Source organism: Coregonus clupeaformis, chromosome 19 (genome assembly GCF_020615455.1).
Source record: "Coregonus clupeaformis isolate EN_2021a chromosome 19, ASM2061545v1, whole genome shotgun sequence".
Classification (NCBI taxonomy): Eukaryota; Metazoa; Chordata; class Actinopteri; order Salmoniformes; family Salmonidae; genus Coregonus; species Coregonus clupeaformis.
In genome coordinates, this window is record NC_059210.1 from 35,218,467 (window position 1) to 35,238,944 (window position 20,478).

Genomic DNA, 20,478 nt, shown 5'->3' on the forward strand with positions numbered 1-20,478 from the left:
AGGGCGATGAGGGAGGATGCCCAGGCAGGAGAGGAGAAGCGGCGCCAACCGGGCCGTCGTCGGACAGGCGAGAGGCAACCCCAATAAAAATTTTTGGGGGGGCACACGGCATGGACGACGGGGCTGCTGGAGGCAGCTACAGGGCGAGTTTGTGGACTAGGAGAGAAGGCCACCAGGTTACGGGGGCCATTGGTCATTAGAGGGAAGGAGAGTGTAGAGGCACGGCGAGAGGTACTGGGGTGTGTTACCAGTCCGGTCCGTTCCTGATCCCCGCACAAGGCCAGTGGTGTGTGTTCCCAGTACGGTCCGGCCTGTTCCTGTCCCTCGCACCAAGCCAGTGGTGCGCGTCGCCAGCCCAGTCCAGCCTGTTCCTGCTCCCCGCACCAAGCCTGTGGTGCGCGTCGTCAGCCCGGTCCGGCCTGTTCCTGCTCCCCGCACCAAGCCAGTGGTGCGCATCGCCAGCCCGGTCCGGCCTGTTCCTGCTCCCCGCACCAAGCCTGTGGTGCGCGTCGTCAGCCCGGTCCTGGCCCGTTCCTGCTCCCCGCACCAAGCCAGTGGTGCGCGTCGCCAGCCCGGTCCGGCCCGTTCCTGCTCCCCGCACCAAGCCAGTGGTGCGTGTCGTCAGCCCGGTCCGGCCCGTTCCTGCTCCCCGCACCAAGCCAGTGGTGCGCGTCGTCAGCCCGGTCCGGCCCATTCCTGCTCCCCGCACCAAGGCTGTGGTGCGCGTCGTCAGTCCGGCACAGCCCGTGCCTGTTTCACCGGTGCCTGGTCAGGTACCAGTCAGCTGCTCCACACCGGAGCCTAAGCAATCCGCTCCACCGATGTCCAGTCCAGCTCCAGCCAGCGGGACCAGACCAGGGGCGCTACGGGGGGTTAGTTAGAGGGTGGTGGTCACGCCCGGAGCCGGATCCGCCTCCGAGGTGGAATGCCCACCCGGCCCCTCCCCTGTTGGGTTTAGTTGGCGCGGTCGCAGTCCGGGGCTGGACTGCCTGAACAATCTGAGATAACAAAAGTATTTTCGGGCTACGCTAGCACGGAATCGCCCTATTGGCCCCACAAATTTGTCAACAAATGCATACTGTACCATGAACTACTCTCCTACCTCATAATACTGAGCTATTCAACTAGAGACATAAAAAAACAAGCCTTGCAACTGACAAGCACCACTTTACCATATGCTTCTGTGTAATAATCAGATCACCAATGAGATGTAGTAGTGGTCATGTGGTGTGGCCCTGGACCAAGTGTAAATAATTTAGAAATGCATCCTTCCTTCCTTTCTTCCGTCCTTGTTTCCTTGAGGATAGGTATTACTTATATCAATCAAGCCAATTGAGATCTGTGATTACCTCAAGCCGGCTGGGACAGAAGGATGCATTATTAAAGTATTCCAACAGGGCCAGGGTTAGGGTCAGTGTGTGTGTGGAATGTAGGAATGTCGAGATTGAGAGGAAACTTGGCCACATTGACCTCAATTGTCTGTTTCCTCACCGCTAGCCTTGTGGAGCGTGGCTGCAACATTTTGAATTATGAGACACAGAGTAAAACACATACTCACAGGGCACACACACACACTTACAGGGAACCCCCCAAAATATATCCAATACATGCACTTTTCCTAAAATCCTTTACCTTGTTCACAGTTCTTCCCTCCGTAGCCTAGGGGACAGTCACAGGAGTACGTACTCCACTTGTTCACACACATTCCTCCGTTCAGACACACACTTTTAGTGCAGAAGTCCTTCTTCGCTGTGCACCCTGAATACAGGCATATAATAATCAGAGGCATCAATAGAGACAAAAATATAAAAATAATATGTAGAAATATCAATATTAATATCACATATGTGAGTATTAGAACAGACCGGCGGCCGTGCCGTTGTTGGCCACAAAACTGGCCATGTCCACAGTCTTGCTGTCTATGGTTAGGTCTCTCATGCAGCCCACAAAGTTTCGGTTCCGGACAGGGAAATCCTCCGGCAGGTTGGGAACGCCACCCAGGAGTAGGGGACCGGTGAGGTCCAGGGACCTAGAGATGGACAACATAGAACAACTATCACCTGGGTGGATCGAGAGTTAAGGACATTTGGTATGCGCATGATTTCTATTTATTATTTGTATTTATTAATTTTTTTATCCCTTTCTCTCCCCAATTTCGTGATATCCAATTGGTAGTTACAGTCTTGTCCAATCGCTGCAACTCCCGTACGGACTCGGGAGAGGCGAAGGTCGAGAGCCATGCATCCTCCGAAACACGACCCTGCCAAGCCGCACTGCTTCTTGACACACTGCTTGCTTAACCTGGAAGCCAGCCACACCAATGTGTCGGAGGAAACACCGTACAACTGGCAACTGTGTCATCGTGCATGCGCCCGGCCCGCCACAGGAGTCGCTAGAGCGCGATGGGACAAGGACTTCCAAGCCGGTCAAACCCTCCACTAACCCAGGCGACGCTGGACCAATTGTGCGTCGCCTCATGGGTCTCCCGGTCGCGGCCGGCTGCGACACAGCCCGGGATAGAACCCGGATCTGTAGTGACACCTCAAGCACTGCAGTGCCTTAGACCGCTGTGCCACTCGGTAGGCCCGGTATGAGCATGATTTGAGTGACATTGCAGTGCAATTATGCTACAGCCACACTAGAACATTAAATTAACATAGTAACATTGTGGTCATATTGTAACAATATGCCGCCACACACAATAAACACACAAAACCAAAGGCACAGAGAGAGGCTGGTCAAGCCTCTTACAACTACTTAACCCTTGCATTAAAACCTTGATTTAGTGTGACCAGTGCTGGCGTAACTGACACTCAACACAAGTTGTGAAAAATGCACCACAAGCATATAATAAAATACCCTCTATTGTGAAGTCTTGTGATATACTAATAGCCAACAAACTTGTCCAAAGCAGGGGGCAGCTTTACATTTGAATAAGAAATATATTTAGATATGGGGATTTGCGTAAGAATAAACACGTTTAAGAATACTTATACTGATGTAGGTTTTATGTCTGCTGTATACGAAGATGTAACATGGAAAACCAAATAGCAATTGCTGTCACAACTTTCTACTTGTAGTGCAGGGTTGCATGATGACTGAATAGCTAAGTTTGGCCTGATAGGTGGCTGGATAAACCCTATGAGACTCTGCACTCACTTCTTCTGTCCTGTCTGCATGCCCTGGGCGGCACAAGAGTAGTTCCCGATCTGGCCACCAAAGCGAATCGCCATGGCGATGTCGCAGTCGTCCACGGCAACGACTGCCACCTTCTCACCTGATGGTCCGTGAGGAAAGCCAAGGCGACCAATGTTGGGCTGGAAAGAGAAGGGAGGTCACATGACATTTAAGGAGACAGCAGCTACTAAACTAAGGTACGAATATCCAGTGAGAAAATTGGGGCTTTCAGCCGTACAATTTAGGAACCATACCGTAGTTCCTGGAAGGTGAATAGCTTCTCGATGACTAATGAAAGAGGTCATGGTCTGATAGACTGATATTTAGATTCATGTGCATCACAGAGGCACACAAGTTTCCTATTTTTTTAAAGCACATTACTATTTTTGGGTGCCTATTTGGGATAGCAGACCTGTGGGCTCAAACCCAGCGTGAAGAGGATGTTATTGCGCAGTGAAACTGAAGTACCGTTGATTGTTGGAGCCTAATTGAATTATGGGAGCAGGACACTGGTGGGTGAAGAGATACCATAGATTGAGGATGACATTTCGTGTCAAACCCACCCCCGGGACCACAGTTTCCACCAAGCGGCAACAACAATTGGAGACATTGTCAGCAACTGTTAGTGTTAACCCCACTGCAACTCATCTCACGGCTCTGACCTTGTTCAAGCTATTAACACCACATTCACATTTTCCACCTAGTTGTCCCCAAACGGCGTCATGTTCAGTGACCTTATTTCCCCTCACTGTGAATCTGTGCGTGCAGATCCAGAATTTGCATGGGGCCGATTCCGACTTAGGAATTTATGCCGTTACTACACACTTCTCAGTATTTGGTATTCAGACTGACCTTATTCAGTCACGTAACACGGTCTGCATGTGTGGCTACATTCAATCGCTGAAACCCTCCCACTTGCTGGCCAACAGGTTTTCTCATGGAGTTTTCATTCAATAGAGTTTTCAGTACATTTATCTCAAGCCATCCCTTTAAATACGGTGTACCTTTTAGTTTGACTTTTGTCGACAGACACTAGAATATATTGAGAGAATAGGTTCAGAATATTAGGGATCAATGAAAGAAAGCCATCTAAATATATGCATATTTGACTCTGTTTCAGCACCAATTGGTAGATTTAAAAATACTCTGATCTTGTAGATTATTTAGGGTTAGGAAATTATTTATGAATCATAATAAACAGGTTTGGAGAGCCTTTACTCAAGAAAGAAAGCGGGGCTTTGATTCATTCTGAAAATTGCCACAGTTCTTCAACCCATGTTAATGTTGGAAGATTAGTGTACATATAATTATAATAGGGAGAATAGTGTTCAATATTTGGCTATTTCCTCGTCTATTGACTGCACTAACCATGGCGCAAGTATTGCGCCACGCATCGGGTTCAAACTGTTACGGCTTGGTCTGCACTCAGCACCATAACGATATTATCAACTGTTACTAATGATTCTCAGCAACAACCACACGGCCGTGACGGCATTTACAGAGGAAGCAAATGAAGGTAAACTAAACAATGTAATTAAATGGAATGATAATGTAAGCCAGGGTTCTTCAATTCCGGTCCTGGAGGGCCGAAACACCTCTGTTTTTCATCCTCTCCTTCTAATCAGGGGCTAATTCAGACCTGGGACACCAGGTGAGTGCAATTAACTACCAGGTAGAAATAAAAAACAGAAGTGTTTCGGCCCTCCAGGACCGGAATTGAAGAACCCTGATGTAAGCTATACCAACTGAAGGGAACTAACAGTAAATTGGTAGTTGAATATGTGTGGTTTTGTTAGGTCTACTGACGGTCAATACTGATAGTGGCTAATATTTAACATGATAGAAAAAGGAAACAGAGGAAGTCGGGGTAGCCTGTAATTAAGACATTAGAGAGTGCTCATCCCTGCAAGTTAAAAGGCCGCACACTTTAAATTCTGCATAATGGCACAGCATTTCATTAACTTTACTGTGGGAAAGTTGATATGTTAATATGCTTCAGTTTGCTGCTAAATGACTGGTTTCACATTTGTCTCCAGCAATTATAAGGTAAAATATATCTAAAAAGTTTCATGTATATTTACAATTATCTTATCCAAACGGATATTAATTTAACTAGCTCTTATCAATAGCTCTTATCAAGTTGTAAATTACAGTGCATGGAGAATGGTGCTATTTAAAAATAAAGTAGATGCTTTTTCCACTACTAATGGTTTCCTCGTGCATAAAAGTGGTGGAATTATTAGGGAATTAAATCAAGGTCAGAATACGGCGTATCTGTAGACACACCTTCAGTTATTCGATCTCCACCCCAAACGAATAGCGGGTGAATAGCATGCTATTCCCGTGCTTAAGTTCAAGGTCAGAATAGAGGAAGTGTAGAGAGAAAAGTGCATGAAAAGGGAATTTGTTACGATTTAACTGGATAGAACCCAAATGCAGACAAGTACACCAAGCCAGAGAAGTTTTAACAGGTTTATTAATATGTTCAATAGTCCAGGTTTCCAATAAATGGGGAAGAGCAAGTCCAGGTTACAGGGAGGGTACAGATCCAGGTCAGGGCAGGTGTGGTACCGTAATGTCCTAGTGTCCGTGGTGAGTCCAAAGGAGAGGCCCGATAGTGGAGAGCAGGATGGTGGTGGCAGGAGTGAAGCGGAGGCAGGAGTCAGGTTCCAAATATCTGTGGCACAGGAGAAAAAGTAAATAAACAGTCCAAAAAACACAAGAGCGAAAACAGACAGGTTGAGTCGGCAGCGAGACTAACATGGTTGTCTTGACTATGATCTGACGATGAGTGGAAAGTTTGACCGGGTCTTAAAGGCTGAGGTGATTATGGTGAATGAGCTGCAGCTGGAACCCTGACTCCCGCACACCAGACTTCACTCCTGCAATCAAGGACAGACAGAGGGGAGGGAGAGAGCAGAGAGAGAGCTACCTAGCAGCAGTAGGCCTAACAGTACCCCCCTCTACGGACGCCACCTGGCGGCCGACAGGGTTTATCAGGATGTAACCTATGAAACTCACGAACCAGAGCAGGATCCACAATGAAGCTCCTGGGCACCCAGGAACGTTCCTCAGGACCATAACCCTCCCAATCCACCAGGTACTGGAAACCACGACCCCGGCGGCGAACATCCAGAAGTCGCCGGACAGTGTAGACCGGACCCCCACCCACGATCTTGGGCGGAGGAGGGGGACGAGAGGGCGGGCACAAAGGGCTAACCGACACAGGCTTAATCTGGGAAACATGAAAGGTGGAATGAACCCGTAGGGAGGCAGGAAGCTGTAGCTTAACCGCGCAGGGGTTAACAATAGACAGTATCTTGAACGGTCCTATAAAACGAGGCGCCATCTTCTTCGACTCCACCTTCAATGGAAGGTCCCGTGACTTCAGCCATACCTCTTGACCAGGAGAGTAACCGGGAGCCTGGGACCGGTGACGGTTGGCTTGCCTCTGCATGTACGCGAAGCTCGGGACAGAGCTACCCTGGCCTTCCTCCAGACCTTGCAGCAGCGGCGCATGTGGGACTGCACCGAGGGTACCGCAAGTTCCCTCTCTTGGGAAGGGAACAGGGGAGGTTGATAACCCAGAGCACACAGAAAAGGAGACAAACCAGAGGAAGCGTTAGTCAAGGTGTTATGAGCATATTCCACCCAGGGGAGCATGGAGCTCCATGACCCAGGGTTAGACCCAGTGACACAGCGAAGTGCGGTCTCCATCTCCTGGTTCGCTCTCTCGGCTTGCCCGTTGGTCTGGGGGTGATATCCAGAGGACAGGCTGGATGTAATGCCCAAAGCTTTACAGAAAGCTTTCCACACCTGGGAGACAAACTGGGGACCCCTGTCAGAGACAATATCCGTGGGTAGACCATGAGAGCGGAACACATGTTCAACCAAAATATCAGCCGTCTCTCTGGCAGTGGGCAGTTTAGGTAGGGCCAAAAAATGAGCGAACTTAGAAAAACGATCAATCACCGTAAGAATGACAGTCTTACCAGATGAGGGGGGAAGTCCAGTGACAAAATCCATAGCGATATGCGACCAGGGCCGGCTGGGTATAGGTAGAGGTCGTAGATGACCAGCGCTGGCCTGGGTGGAGTTTTTACTTCGTGCACAACCCGTACAAGCAGCAATGAAGGCTCGAGTGTCCGCCTCCATCGTGGCCCACCAGAACTTCCGTCGCACAAAGTCAAGGGTCCGCGAAACTCCAGGGTGACAGGTAAGGGGAGACGAGTGAGCCCACTGAAGTACCTGGGAGCGAGCAGACTCAGGGACAAACATCCGGTTAGGAGGACCCCTCCCAGGGTCAGCTTGATGATGTTGAGCCTGTCTAACAATCCCCTCGATGTCACATGTGATGACTGCAATACTGCAGGTAGGAGGCAAAATGGGTTCAGGGTTACTACCAGTATCAACAGCCGAATGAACACGAGACAGGGCGTCAGGCTTGACGTTGCGTGACCCAGGACGGTAAGACAGAGAAAAATTGAATCTCCCAAAAATAGTGCCCACCTGGCTTGACGGGGGTTGAGCTGCTTCGCTGACTGGAGGTAAGCCAGATTCTTATGATCCGTCCAAACGATGAAGGGTTGTTCCGCCCCCTCCAACCAATGTCGCCACTCCTCGAGAGCCAGCTTAACGGCGAGCAGTTCACGATTTCCAACATCATAATTCCTCTCTGCCTGAGAAAGTTTCCTTGAGAGAAAAGCACAGGGATGCAGTTTGTTATCTTCAGGAGAACGTTGTGACAACACTGCACCTACCCCAGTGTCGGATGCATCCACCTCCACGACAAACTGGCGGTCGGGGTCCGGCTGCATCAGAATGGGAGCCGAGGCGAAGCGATGTTTCAGTTCTTCGAACGCTGATTCGGCCCCCTTCATTCCAAGCGAACGGTCGTGAGATGGAGGTGAGAGCGGTGAGTGGCGCCGCAATGCGGCTGTAGTCCTTAATGAACCTCCTATAGAAGTTCGCAAACCCCAGGAATCGTTGAAGTTGTTTGCGGGTAGAGGGAGCTGGCCAGTCCGTGACAGCAGAGATCTTAGCTGGGTCCATCCGCAGCTCCCCCTGAGCTATGATGTAACCCAAAAAGAGGTCTCAGACACATGAAATTCACATTTCTCCATCTTCACAAACAGTTTGTTCTCCAACAACCTTTGCAACACCTGGCGCACATGCAGTTCATGTTCCTGGGAGGACTCTGAGAAAATCAAGATATCATCCAGATAGACAAAAACAAACCGATTCAACATGTCCCGAAGGACATCATTGACTAGTGCCTGAAAAACAGCAGGGGCATTAGACAACCCAAAAGGCATAACCCGATACTCAAAATGTCCCAAGGGTGTGTTGAAGGCAGTCTTCCATTCATCACCCTTACGAATGCGCACCAGGTGATACGCATTTCGTAGATCCAGTTTCGTAAAGATGGTAGCACCATGAAGGAGGGGAAAAGCAGAATTAATCAAAGGCAGAGAATACTTGTTCTTAATGGTGATGTTGTTAAGTCCACGGTAATCAATACAGGGTCTGAGGGTCTTATCCTTCTTAGCAACAAAAAAGAATCCCGCTCCTACAGGTGACGAGGAAGGACGCATAATACCTGCCGCCAAGGAGTCCCGAATGTAGTTCTCCATAGCCTCCGTCTCCGGCCGGGAGAGATTGTACAGGCGACTGCTGGGGAGCGGGGCTCCTGGCTGGAGGTCAATGGCGCAGTCGTAAGGCCGGTGAGGAGGAAGAGAAGTAGCTCTGTGTTTGCAGAAAACGGATGCCAGGTCATGATACACGTCAGGAACAGCAGAAAGATCCATGGACTCCAGTGGAGGTTGAGGCACAGTACTGGCAGGAGTCTGAGCAGAACACAAACAATTCCCATGACAAAATGTGCTCCATGAAACAATGCTACCTGTCACCCAATCAATGTGTGGATTGTGTTTTATGAGCCAGGGGATACCAAGGACCAGGGGAGTCTGTGGGCAGTCGATAATATGGAATTGAATGTTCTCCTGATGATTTCCCGACACTCTAAGACAAACAGGAACAGTCTGATGGGTAATGCGGGTCAACAATTGTCCATTTAGACCCTTAGCCTGCAGCGGACAGTCCATAGGAACAGTCTCCAAATCCATTTGTTGAGCCCACTCTCTATCCAAAAAGCTTTCGTCGGCACCAGAGTCAATCAGCGCACTAACAGAGAAATTCTGGGACTGCCACTGGAGGGATGCCTGGAGCAGAATGCGGGGAGAAGAGGAAGAATCCGCTGCTCGGCTCACCAAAACTTCTCCCATAAATGATGAGCCGGCCCTTTTCCCGGACGAACTGGGCAGGAAGGAACGAAATGACCAGCTTCTCCACAATACAGGCAGACCCGAGCCTGAATACGACGTGCACGCTCCTCTGAGGACAACCGTGCACGACCCACCTCCATGGCTTCGGGTTCAGTGCTCCTCGTATCGACTCGGGAAGACACGGCTCTCTCCGTAGGGACGATGCAGGGAGGAGTTTGTTGATGACAGACAGGTTGCTTGGAACTAACACTCCTCTCCCGGCGGCGCTCCCGAATCCGATTATCCAACCTGATAGTGAGTGAAATAAGATTATCCAGCGTAGGCGATTCATCATATGACACCAATTCATCTTTTAAAGTCTCAGACAAAGCATTGATGAACACTCCTTGTAATGCCTCGTCATTCCAACCACTCACTGCTGCTAAAGTCCGAAACTCCACTGCCATCTCCGCCACACTACGAGCCCCCTGCCGAAGAGAAAACAACCGTTTCGCAGCCTCCTTGCCTCGTACGGGGTGGTCAAAAACCTTCCTCATCTCCGTGGTGAAGGCCACGTAAGCGTTGCAAATGTCCGACTGACTCTCCCAGACCGCGGATCCCCAGGCACGAGCGGAACCGCTAGTAGAGTTGATAAGGTAGGCAATACGGGCTCTTTCTGAGGCGTAGGTGAGGGGCTGTTGTTCAAACACTAACGAGCATTGAGTCAAAAAATCGCCACAGGTTCCCATGTTCCCGTCATAGCGCTCTGGAGCAGGAACAAAGGGCTCTCTGATCTGGGCTGAAGGGGTAGTAAGGGCAGACACTTGATTGGTGAGTAATTGAACCTGATTAAGCAGCACCTGACTGTCCTCAGCAATCGTCTTAAACAGGGTATCATGTTGGCCAAGTAGAATGCCCTGATTGGCTATGGCAGTCCAAATTTGAGTGCACTCTGGGGTGGTATCCGAGCTACTGTCTGCTGGGTTCATGTTGGTCAGATCATACTGTTACGATTTAACTGGATAGAACCCAAATGCAGACAAGTACACCAAGCCAGAGAAGTTTTAACAGGTTTATTAATATGTTCAATAGTCCAGGTTTCCAATAAATGGGGAAGAGCAAGTCCAGGTTACAGGGAGGGTACAGATCCAGGTCAGGGCAGGTGTGGTACCGTAATGTCCTAGTGTCCGTGGTGAGTCCAAAGGAGAGGCCCGATAGTGGAGAGCAGGATGGTGGTGGCAGGAGTGAAGCGGAGGCAGGAGTCAGGTTCCAAATATCTGTGGCACAGGAGAAAAAGTAAATAAACAGTCCAAAAAACACAAGAGCGAAAACAGACAGGTTGAGTCGGCAGCGAGACTAACATGGTTGTCTTGACTATGATCTGACGATGAGTGGAAAGTTTGACCGGGTCTTAAAGGCTGAGGTGATTATGGTGAATGAGCTGCAGCTGGAACCCTGACTCCCGCACACCAGACTTCACTCCTGCAATCAAGGACAGACAGAGGGGAGGGAGAGAGCAGAGAGAGAGCTACCTAGCAGCAGTAGGCCTAACAGAATTACGCTATTTTACGCTTAACTCGGGTCGGAATCGGCTCCTATGTGAATACATCTGTATGAGTGTGTATCTGTCAGTGTGTGCATAGGTGTTTGTGTGTGTGTGTGTGTGTCTGGACCTTTGATCTCCTTCCTGTGGGGATGTGATAGTGCAGGGAGGATGACCCGTGGATGCCACTGCAGGTGTGACAACAGGAAGAGGTACAATATTGTGGGAGCAGAGATAGTGGAACAGCTGTTTCTGCGTGTTGGTACGTTAGTACAAACCAAACTGAATGGCTCATTATAATGACTTCTGTCCCTAGTAGAAATATCAAGTAACCATGCGTGGAGAGTTGCCTGCACCAGTCCACACAGTTCAAAAACACTAATCACATCCCCATCACACCCACTTCCCCCAATGCATTCACATAGACTACAATCAATCTCTGAGACATTCTAGTCCTCCTGCGTGGGCCTGATCGATGACGGCATTCCAGCTGTCACAAGTCAAACGGGGGATGCCTATTAGGTGCTGAGAGTCGAGTTTCAGGCAACTGATTACTGTAGCAAGGATGACATTCAACAAAATGAGCATATCAGTTTCCCTGATAACATATTTGCCTGTCTGTCTGAGATATGGGTGACTCTGGGAACAATAGAGGAATCAGATATCAGTACTATGATCTGGTCCTGCTATCACTCTCCAGTCTGCGTTCATGGAAAACAGAGGACTTGCCACTGTTGGCCTTTCAAACCCCATTGAAATTATTCATGCTAAAGGCGTCCGCATGCTTCCCAGCCGAAACAGTTCAAAAGAGTTTGTGCATATGTACTACATTGCCAAAAGTATGTGGACACCTGCTCGTCGAACATCTCATTCCAAAATCATGGCCATTAATATAGAGCTGGTCGCCCGTTTGCTGCTATAACAGCATCCACTCTTCTGGGAAGGCTTTCCACTAGATGTTGGAACATTGATGCAGGGACTTGCTCCCATTCAGCCACAAGAGCATTAGTGAGGTCGAGTACTGACTTTGGGCGATTAGGCCTGGCTCGCAGTCTGTGTTCCAATTCATCCCAAAGGTGTTCGATGGGGTTGAGGTCAGGGCTCTGTGCAGGCCACTCAAGTTCTCGACAAACCATTTCTGTACGGACCTCGCTTTGTGCACGGGGGCATTGTCATGCTGAAACAACAAAGGGTCTTCCCCAAACTGTTGCCACAAAGTTGGAACTACAGAATTGTCTAGAATGACATTGTATGCTGTAGCGTTAAGATTTCCCTTCACTGGAACTAAGGGGCCTAGCCCGAACCATGAAAAACAGCACCAGACCATTATTCCTCCTCCACCAAACTTTACAGTTGGCACTATGCGTTGGGGCAGGTAGAGTTCTCCTGGCATCCGCCAAACCCAGATTCGTCCGTCGGACTGCCAGATGGTGAAGCGTGATTCATAACTCCAGAGAACGCGTTTCCACTGCTCCAGAGTCCAATGGCGGCAAGCTTTACACCACTCCAGCCGATGCTTGGCATTGCGCATGGTGATCTTATGCTTGTGTGCGGCTGCTCCGCCATGGAAACCCATTTCATGAGGCTTCCGATGAAAAGTTAATGTGCTGACGTTGCTTCCAGAGGCAGTTTGGAACTCAGTAGTGAGTGTTGCAACCGAGGACAGATTATTTTTATGCGCTACGCGCTTCAGAACTCTGCGGTCCCGTTCTGTGAGCTTGTGTGGCCTACCACTTCACGGCTGAGCCGTTGTTGCTCCTAGACATTTCCACGTCACAAAAACAGCACTTACAGTTGACCGGGGCAGCTCTACAAGGGCAGAAATTTGACGAGCTGACTTGTTGGAAAGGTGACATCCTATGACGGTGCCACGTTGAAAGTCACTGAGCTCTTCAGTAAGGCCATTCTACCGCCAATGTTTGTCTACGGAGATTGTGTGGCTGTGTGCTCGATTTTATACACATGTCAGCAACAGGTGTGGCTAAAATAGCCGAATCCACTTATTTGAAGGGGTGTCCACATACTTTTGTATATAGAGTGTAGCAAAACTACCAAAAGAGTATTACGAGATGCTCCTTGTTATTGCCATATTCAGGCCACATTCTATTCACATTATGCCACCATATCAACGTCAACAACAGGAACTCAGTGACACCTGTTCCCTTTCTTTTCCACACAATCTAAACACTCATAAATCCACAGAGATAAATCAAGTGTGTTCCAGGTTCCTGTTCTCTAGGAAAGCAAAGTACAAAACAAAGACTAAAACAATGATTTTAGCATGTGGCAAATGAGCTGAATGAGGAAATTCCAAACTGTGTGTGTATATGTAAGTGTGTGTGTGTGTGCACGTGCATGTGTCTGCATATGTGCACTCATGTGTGTGCTGGTAACACAGATGATGCATGCCAAGGCAGTGAAGGCCAGGATGAACTACAGTCATGGTCAAAAGTTTTGAGAATTACACAAATGTTAATTTTCACAAAGTCTGCTGCCTCAGTTTTTATGATGGCAATTTACATATACTCCAGAATGTTATGAAGAGTGATCAGATGAATTGCAAAGTCCCTCTTTGCCATGAAAATAAACTTAATCCCAAAAAAACATTTCCACTGCATTTCAGCCCTGCCACAAAAGGACCAGCTGACAACATGTCAGTGATTTTCTCGTTAACACAGGTGAGAGTGTTGACGAGGACAAGGCTGGAGATCACTTTGTCATGCTGATTGAGTTAGAATAACAGACAGGAAGCTTTAAAAGGAGGGTGGTGCTTGAAATCATTGTTCTTCCTCTGTTAACCATGGTTAACTGCAAGGAAACACGGGCCATCATCATTGCTTTGCACAAAAAGGGCTTCACAGGCAAGGATATTGCTGCTAGTAAGATTGCACCTAAATCAACCATTTATCGGATCATCAAGAACTTCAAGGAGAGAGGTTAAATTGTTATGTAGAAGGCTTCAGGGTTCCCAAGAAAGTCCAGCAAGCGCCAGGACCGTCTCCTAAAGCTGATTCAGCTGCGGGATCGGGGCACCACCAGTGCAGAGCTTGCTCAGGAATGGCAGCAGACAGGTGTGAGTGCATCTGCACACACAGTTAGGCAAAGACTTTTGGAGGATGGCCTGGTGTTAAGAAGGGCAGCGAGGAAGCCACTTCTCTCCAGGAAAAACATCAGGGACAGACTGATATACTGCAAAAGGTACAGGGATTGGACTGCTGAGGACTGGGGTAAAGTCATTTTCTCTGATGAATCCCCTTTCCGATAGTTTGGGGCATCTGGAAACAAGCTTGTCCGGAGAAGACAAGGTGAGCGCTACCATCAGTCCTGTGTCATGCCAACAGTAAGGCATCCTGAAACCATTCATGTGTGGGGTTGCTTCTCAGCCAAGGGAGTGGGCTCACTCACAATTCTGCCTAAGAACACAGCCATGAATAAAGAATGGTACCAACACATCCTCTGAGAGCAACTTCTCCCAACCATCCAATAACAGTTTGGTGACGAACAATGCCTTTTCCAGCATGATGGAGCACCTTACCATAAGGCAAAAGTGATAACTAAGTGGCTCAGGGAACAAAACATCGAAATATTGGGTCCATGGCCAGTAAATTCCCCAGACCTTAATCCCATTGAGAACTTGTGGTCAATCCTCAAGAGGCGGGTGGACAAACAAAAACCCACAAATTCTGACAAACTCCAAGCATTGATTATGCAAGAATGGGCTGCCATCAGTCAGGATGTGGCCCAGAAGTTAATTGACAGCATGCCAGGGCGGATTGCAGAGGTCTTGAAAAAGAAGGGTCAACACTGCAAATATTGACTCTTTGCATAAACTTAATGTAATTGTCAATAAAAGCCTTTGACACTTATGGAATGCTTGTAATTATACTTCAGTACACCATAGTAACTTCTGACAAAGATATCTAAAAACACTGAAGCAGCAAACCTTGTGAAGACCAATACTTGTGTCATTCTCAAAACTTTTGACCACGACTGTACACAAAACAACTAGCTGCTATATCCCTCTCTAGTACTAAGAGTGAAAGGGTGTCACACCCTGGCTCTGGGACTCTATATGTTGAGCCAGGGTGTGTTCATTCTATGTGTTGTATTTCTATGTTGGGAGTTCTAGTTGTGTTTATTTCTATGTTGGCTGGAGTGACTCCCAATCAGAGGCAACGAGTGTCAGCTGTGGCTGGTTGTCTCTGATTGGGAGCCATATTTAAACTGTCTGTTTTTCCCTTTGTGTTTGTGGGTTCTTGTTCCAGTTGGTTTTGTGTTTTGTACCGTGGACTTCACGAGTCGTTTGTTGTTTTGTTCATTGTCAGTATTTATCACTATAGATAAATAAACATGTTCGTTCATCACGCTGCGCCTTGGTCTATTCCATACGACGATCGTGACAGAAGAACCCACCATACAAGGACCAAGCAGCGTGTCCAGGAGCAGGCAGACTGGACATGGGAGGAAGCGCCGGGAAAGGAGATGGAGAGGTTGGCGATGGCCCAGGTGGGCAAAGTGTGGTCCTGGGAGGACATGCTCGGGGGAAAAGGACCATGGGCTAGGATTAAGGCCCTGGCGAGAGAGGAGCAGCGGCGTCAGCAGTGTCATCATCGGACGGACGAGAGGCAACCCCAAACATTTTTTAGGGGGGGGGGGGGCACACGGCATGGGCGACTGGGCAGCAGGAGGCTGCCACAGGGCGATTTGGAGAGGAGGCCACCGGGTTTGGGGGGCCAGAAGGCAGGTTGGCGGAGCCTGGATGGAGAGCGGAACCAACTTCCCGTACTCAGGCATGGCAGCATGGGACGGGGCAGGTTCCGCGGTATGCGGAGCGGCGTACTGTGCCACGAGTGGTCCGGCATAGTCCGGTACGTCCTGTGCGAGCACCCCGCACGTGTCGTGCGAAGGTGGGTATGCAGCCAGGACGGAGTGTGCCGGCTCAACGCTCGTGGTCTCCAATGCCTCTCCGCGGTCCCGGATATCCTGCTCCAGTGGCACGTGCTGTTATGCCAGTACGGGTACACAGCCCTGTACGTCCTGTGCGTATGCCTCACACAGAGTGTGTGAAGGTAGGCATTCAGCCAGGACGGGTTGTGGCCGCTCTTCACTCCAGGTCTCCTATCCGTCTCCACAGCCCGGCCCGGCCTGTTCCTGCCCCTCGCACCAAGCCTACGGTGCGCGTCGCCAGCCCGGCCCGGCCTGTTCCTGCCACTCGCACCAAGCCTACGGTGCGCGTCGCCACCCCGGCCCGGCCTGTTCCTGCTCCTCGCACCAAACCTACGATGTGCGTCGCCAGCCCGGCCCGGCCTGTTCCTGCCATTCGCACCAAGTCTACGGTGCGCGTCGCCAGCCCGGCCCGGCCTGTTCCTGCCACTCGCACCAAGCCTACGGTGCGCGTCGCCAGCCCGGCCCGGCCTGTTCCTGCTCCTCGCACCAAACCTACGATGTGCGTCGCCAGCCCGGCCCGGCCTGTTCCTGCCACTCGCACCAAAGCTACGGTGCGCGTCGCCAGCCCGGCCCGGCCTGTTCCTGCCACTCGCAACAAGCCAGGAGTGCGAGTCGTCAGCCTGGTCCAGCCTGTTCCTGCCACTCGCACCAAGCCAGGGGTGCGAGTCGTCAGCCTGGTCCAGCCCGTTCCTGCTACTTGCACCAAGCCAGGGGTGCGAGTCGTCAGCCTGGTAAAGCCCGTTGCTGCTCCACGCACCAAGCCAGGGGTGCGAGTCGTCAGCCCGGTAAAGCCCGTTCCGGCTCCACGCACCAAGCCAGGGGTGCGCGTCGTCAGCCCGGTCCGGCCCGTTGCTGCTCCACGCACCAAGCCAGGGGTGCGAGTCGTCAGTCCGGTGAGGCCCGTTCCGGCTCCACGCACCAAGCCAGGGGTGCGCATCGTCAGCCCGGTCCGGTCGTTCCTGCTCCACGCACGCAAGCCAGGGGTGCGTATCGTCAGCCCGGTCCGGCCCGTTGCTGCTCCACGCACCAAGCCAGGGGTGCGCATCGTCAGCCCGGTCCGGTCCGTTTCCTGCCTCACGCACCAAGCCAGGGGTGCGCGTCGTCAGTCCGGCACAACCCGTGCCTGGGTCATTGGTGCCTAATCAGGTACCGCTCAACTGCTCCACAACGGAGCTGAAGCTATCCGCTCCTACTACGTCCAGTTCAGCTCCAGCCAGCGGGGCCAGACCGGACCAGGGGCGTTATGGGGGGATTATTGGAGGGTGGTGGGCTAGCCCGGAGCCAGAACCGCCGCCGAGGAGGAATGCCCACCCAGCCCTCCCCTGTTTTGTTCTAGTTGAGGCGCGGTCGCAGTCTGCGCCTTTAGGGGGGGGTACTGTCACACCCTGGCTCTGGGACTCTATATGTTGAGCCAGGGTGTGTTCATTCTATGTGTTGTATTTCTATGTTGGGAGTTCTAGTTGTGTTTATTTCTATGTTGGCTGGAGTGACTCCCAATCAGAGGCAACGAGTGTCAGCTGTGGCTGGTTGTCTCTGATTGGGAGCCATATTTAAACTGTCTGTTTTTCCCTTTGTGTTTGTGGGTTCTTGTTCCAGTTGGTTTTGTGTTTTGTACCGTGGACTTCACGAGTCGTTTGTTGTTTTGTTCATTGTCAGTATTTATCACTATAGATAAATAAACATGTTCGTTCATCACGCTGCGCCTTGGTCTATTCCATACGACGATCGTGACAGAAGAACCCACCATACAAGGACCAAGCAGCGTGTCCAGGAGCAGGCAGACTGGACATGGGAGGAAGCGCCGGGAAAGGAGATGGAGAGGTTGGCGATGGCCCAGGTGGGCAAAGTGTGGTCCTGGGAGGACATGCTCGGGGGAAAAGGACCATGGGCTAGGATTAAGGCCCTGGCGAGAGAGGAGCAGCGGCGTCAGCAGTGTCATCGTCGGACGGACGAGAGGCAACCCCAAACATTTTTTAGGGGGGCACACGGCATGGGGCGACTGGGCAGCAGGAGGCTGCCACAGGGCGATTTGGAGAGGAGGCCACCGGGTTTGGGGGGCCAGAAGGCAGGTTGGCGGAGCCTGGATGGAGAGCGGAACCAACTTCCCGTACTCAGGCATGGCAGCATGGAACGGGGCAGGTTCCGCGGTATGCGGAGCGGCGTACTGTGCCACGAGTGGTCCGGCATAGTCCGGTACGTCCTGTGCGAGCACCCCGCACGTGTCGTGCGAAGGTGGGTATGCAGCCAGGACGGAGTGTGCCGGCTCAACGCTCGTGGTCTCCAATGCCTCTCCGCGGTCCCGGATATCCTGCTCCAGTGGCACGTGCTGTTATGCCAGTACGGGTACACAGCCCTGTACGTCCTGTGCGGATGCCTCACACAGTGTGTGTGAAGGTAGGCATTCAGCCAGGATGGGTTGTGGCCGCTCTTCACTCCAGGTCTCCTATACGTCTCCACAGCCCGGCCCGGCCTGTTCCTACCCCTCGCACCAAGCCTACGGTGCGCGTCGCCAGCCCGGCCCGGCCTGTTCCTGCCACTCGCACCAAGCCTACGGTGCGCGTCGCCACCCCGGCCCGGCCTGTTCCTGCTCCTCGCACCAAACCTACGATGTGCGTCGCCAGCCCGGCCCGGCCTGTTCCTGCCACTCGCACCAAGCCTACGGTGCGCGTCGCCAGCCCGGCCCGGCCTGTTCCTGCTCCTCGCACCAAACCTACGATGTGCGTCGCCAGCCCGGCCCGGCCTGTTCCTGCCACTCGCACCAAAGCTACGGTGCGCGTCGCCAGCCCGGCCCGGCCTGTTCCTGCCACTCGCAACAAGCCAGGAGTGCGAGTCGTCAGCCTGGTCCAGCCTGTTCCTGCCACTCGCACCAAGCCAGGGGTGCGAGTCGTCAGCCTGGTCCAGCCCGTTCCTGCTACTTGCACCAAGCCAGGGGTGCGAGTCGTCAGCCTGGTAAAGCCCGTTGCTGCTCCACGCACCAAGCCAGGGGGTGCGAGTCGTCAGCCCGGTAAAGCCCGTTCGGCTCCACGCACCAAGCCAGGGGTGCGCATCGTCAGCCCGGTCCGGCCCGTTGCTGCTCCACGCACCAAGCCAGGGGTGCGAGTCGTCAGTCCGGTGAGGCCCGTTCCGGCTCCACGCACCAAGCCAGGGGTGCGCATCGTCAGCCCGGTCCGGTCCGTTCCTGCTCCACGCACCAAGCCAGGGGTGCGTATCGTCAGCCCGGTCCGGCCCGTTGCTGCTCCACGCACCAAGCCAGGGGTGCGCATCGTCAGCCCGGTCCGGTCCGTTCCTGCCTCACGCACCAAGCCAGGGGTGCGCGTCGTCAGTCCGGCACAACCCGTGCCTGGGTCATTGGTGCCTAATCAGGTACCGCTCAACTGCTCCACAACGGAGCTGAAGCTATCCGCTCCTACTACGTCCAGTTCAGCTCCAGCCAGCGGGGCCAGACCGGACCAGGGGCGTTATGGGGGGATTATTGGAGGGTGGTGGGCTAGCCCGGAGCCAGAACCGCCGCCGAGGAGGAATGCCCACCCAGCCCTCCCCTGTTTTGTTCTAGTTGAGGCGCGGTCGCAGTCCGCCTTTAGGGGGGGGTACTGTCACACCCTGGCTCTGGGACTCTATATGTTGAGCCAGGGTGTGTTCATTCTATGTGTTGTATTTCTATGTTGGGAGTTCTAGTTGTGTTTATTTCTATGTTGGCTGGAGTGACTCCCAATCAGAGGCAACGAGTGTCAGCTGTGGCTGGTTGTCTCTGATTGGGAGCCATATTTAAACTGTCTGTTTTTCCCTTTGTGTTTGTGGGTTCTTGTTCCAGTTGGTTTTGTGTTTTGTACCGTGGACTTCACGAGTCGTTTGTTGTTTTGTTCATTGTCAGTATTTATCACTATAGATAAATAAACATGTTCGTTCATCACGCTGCGCCTTGGTCTATTCCATACGACGATCGTGACAAAGGGTAAGTCAAGGTTAACTTACCACAGCTGTGGGCAATTGTTCATTGATAAAACATATGAAGTTTGCAAACTATGACATTGATATCACGACCTATGAGATTAAGGGGCGGCGCAATCAGACATGAGACAAACTATATGTTTAGATTTCCTGTCTGTGAACACCATCACTGGTTATACTTGTTGGGGTACTTGAGTCATTACATGATTGCACAACCTTTGACCCTGGCAAAGGGGGGGTGGTGGCCTGCAACATGGAGGTCAAGAAACCATGACCTCCACAAGCCATGAGGGAAAGGGATGTGTGTCTGTGTGCACGTGCATGTACAGTGCATTCTGAAAGTATTCAGACCCATTTACTTTTTCCACATTTCGTTACGTTACAGCCTTATTGATTAAATTGTTTTTTTCCCCTCATCAATCTACACACAATACCCCATAATGACAAAGCAAAAATAGGTTTTATAAATCGCTGCTAATGTATTAAAAATAAAAAACGTACATTTCACACAAGTATTCAGACCCTTTACTCAGTACTTTGTTGAAGCACCTTTGGCAGTGATTACAGCCTCGAGTCTTCTTGGGTATGACGCTACAGGCT

The 20,478-nt window shown here is 51.3% G+C and overlaps 1 protein-coding gene across 1 annotated transcript in view; it reads right to left on the bottom strand.

The window, feature by feature from the left end:
• The window catches only part of LOC121532051 (cadherin EGF LAG seven-pass G-type receptor 1-like), a 101,260-nt gene that overhangs the window by 16,536 nt on the left and 64,246 nt on the right, over positions 1-20,478 (bottom strand). Inside the window, exons 6-8 of the mRNA XM_041837699.2 lie at positions 3,160-3,317; positions 1,866-2,029; positions 1,633-1,758 (exon numbers count right to left, since the gene is read on the bottom strand). Of these exons, the coding sequence (XP_041693633.2) occupies positions 1,633-1,758; positions 1,866-2,029; positions 3,160-3,317 (448 nt within the window). The remainder of the gene's footprint in view (positions 1-1,632; positions 1,759-1,865; positions 2,030-3,159; positions 3,318-20,478) is intronic.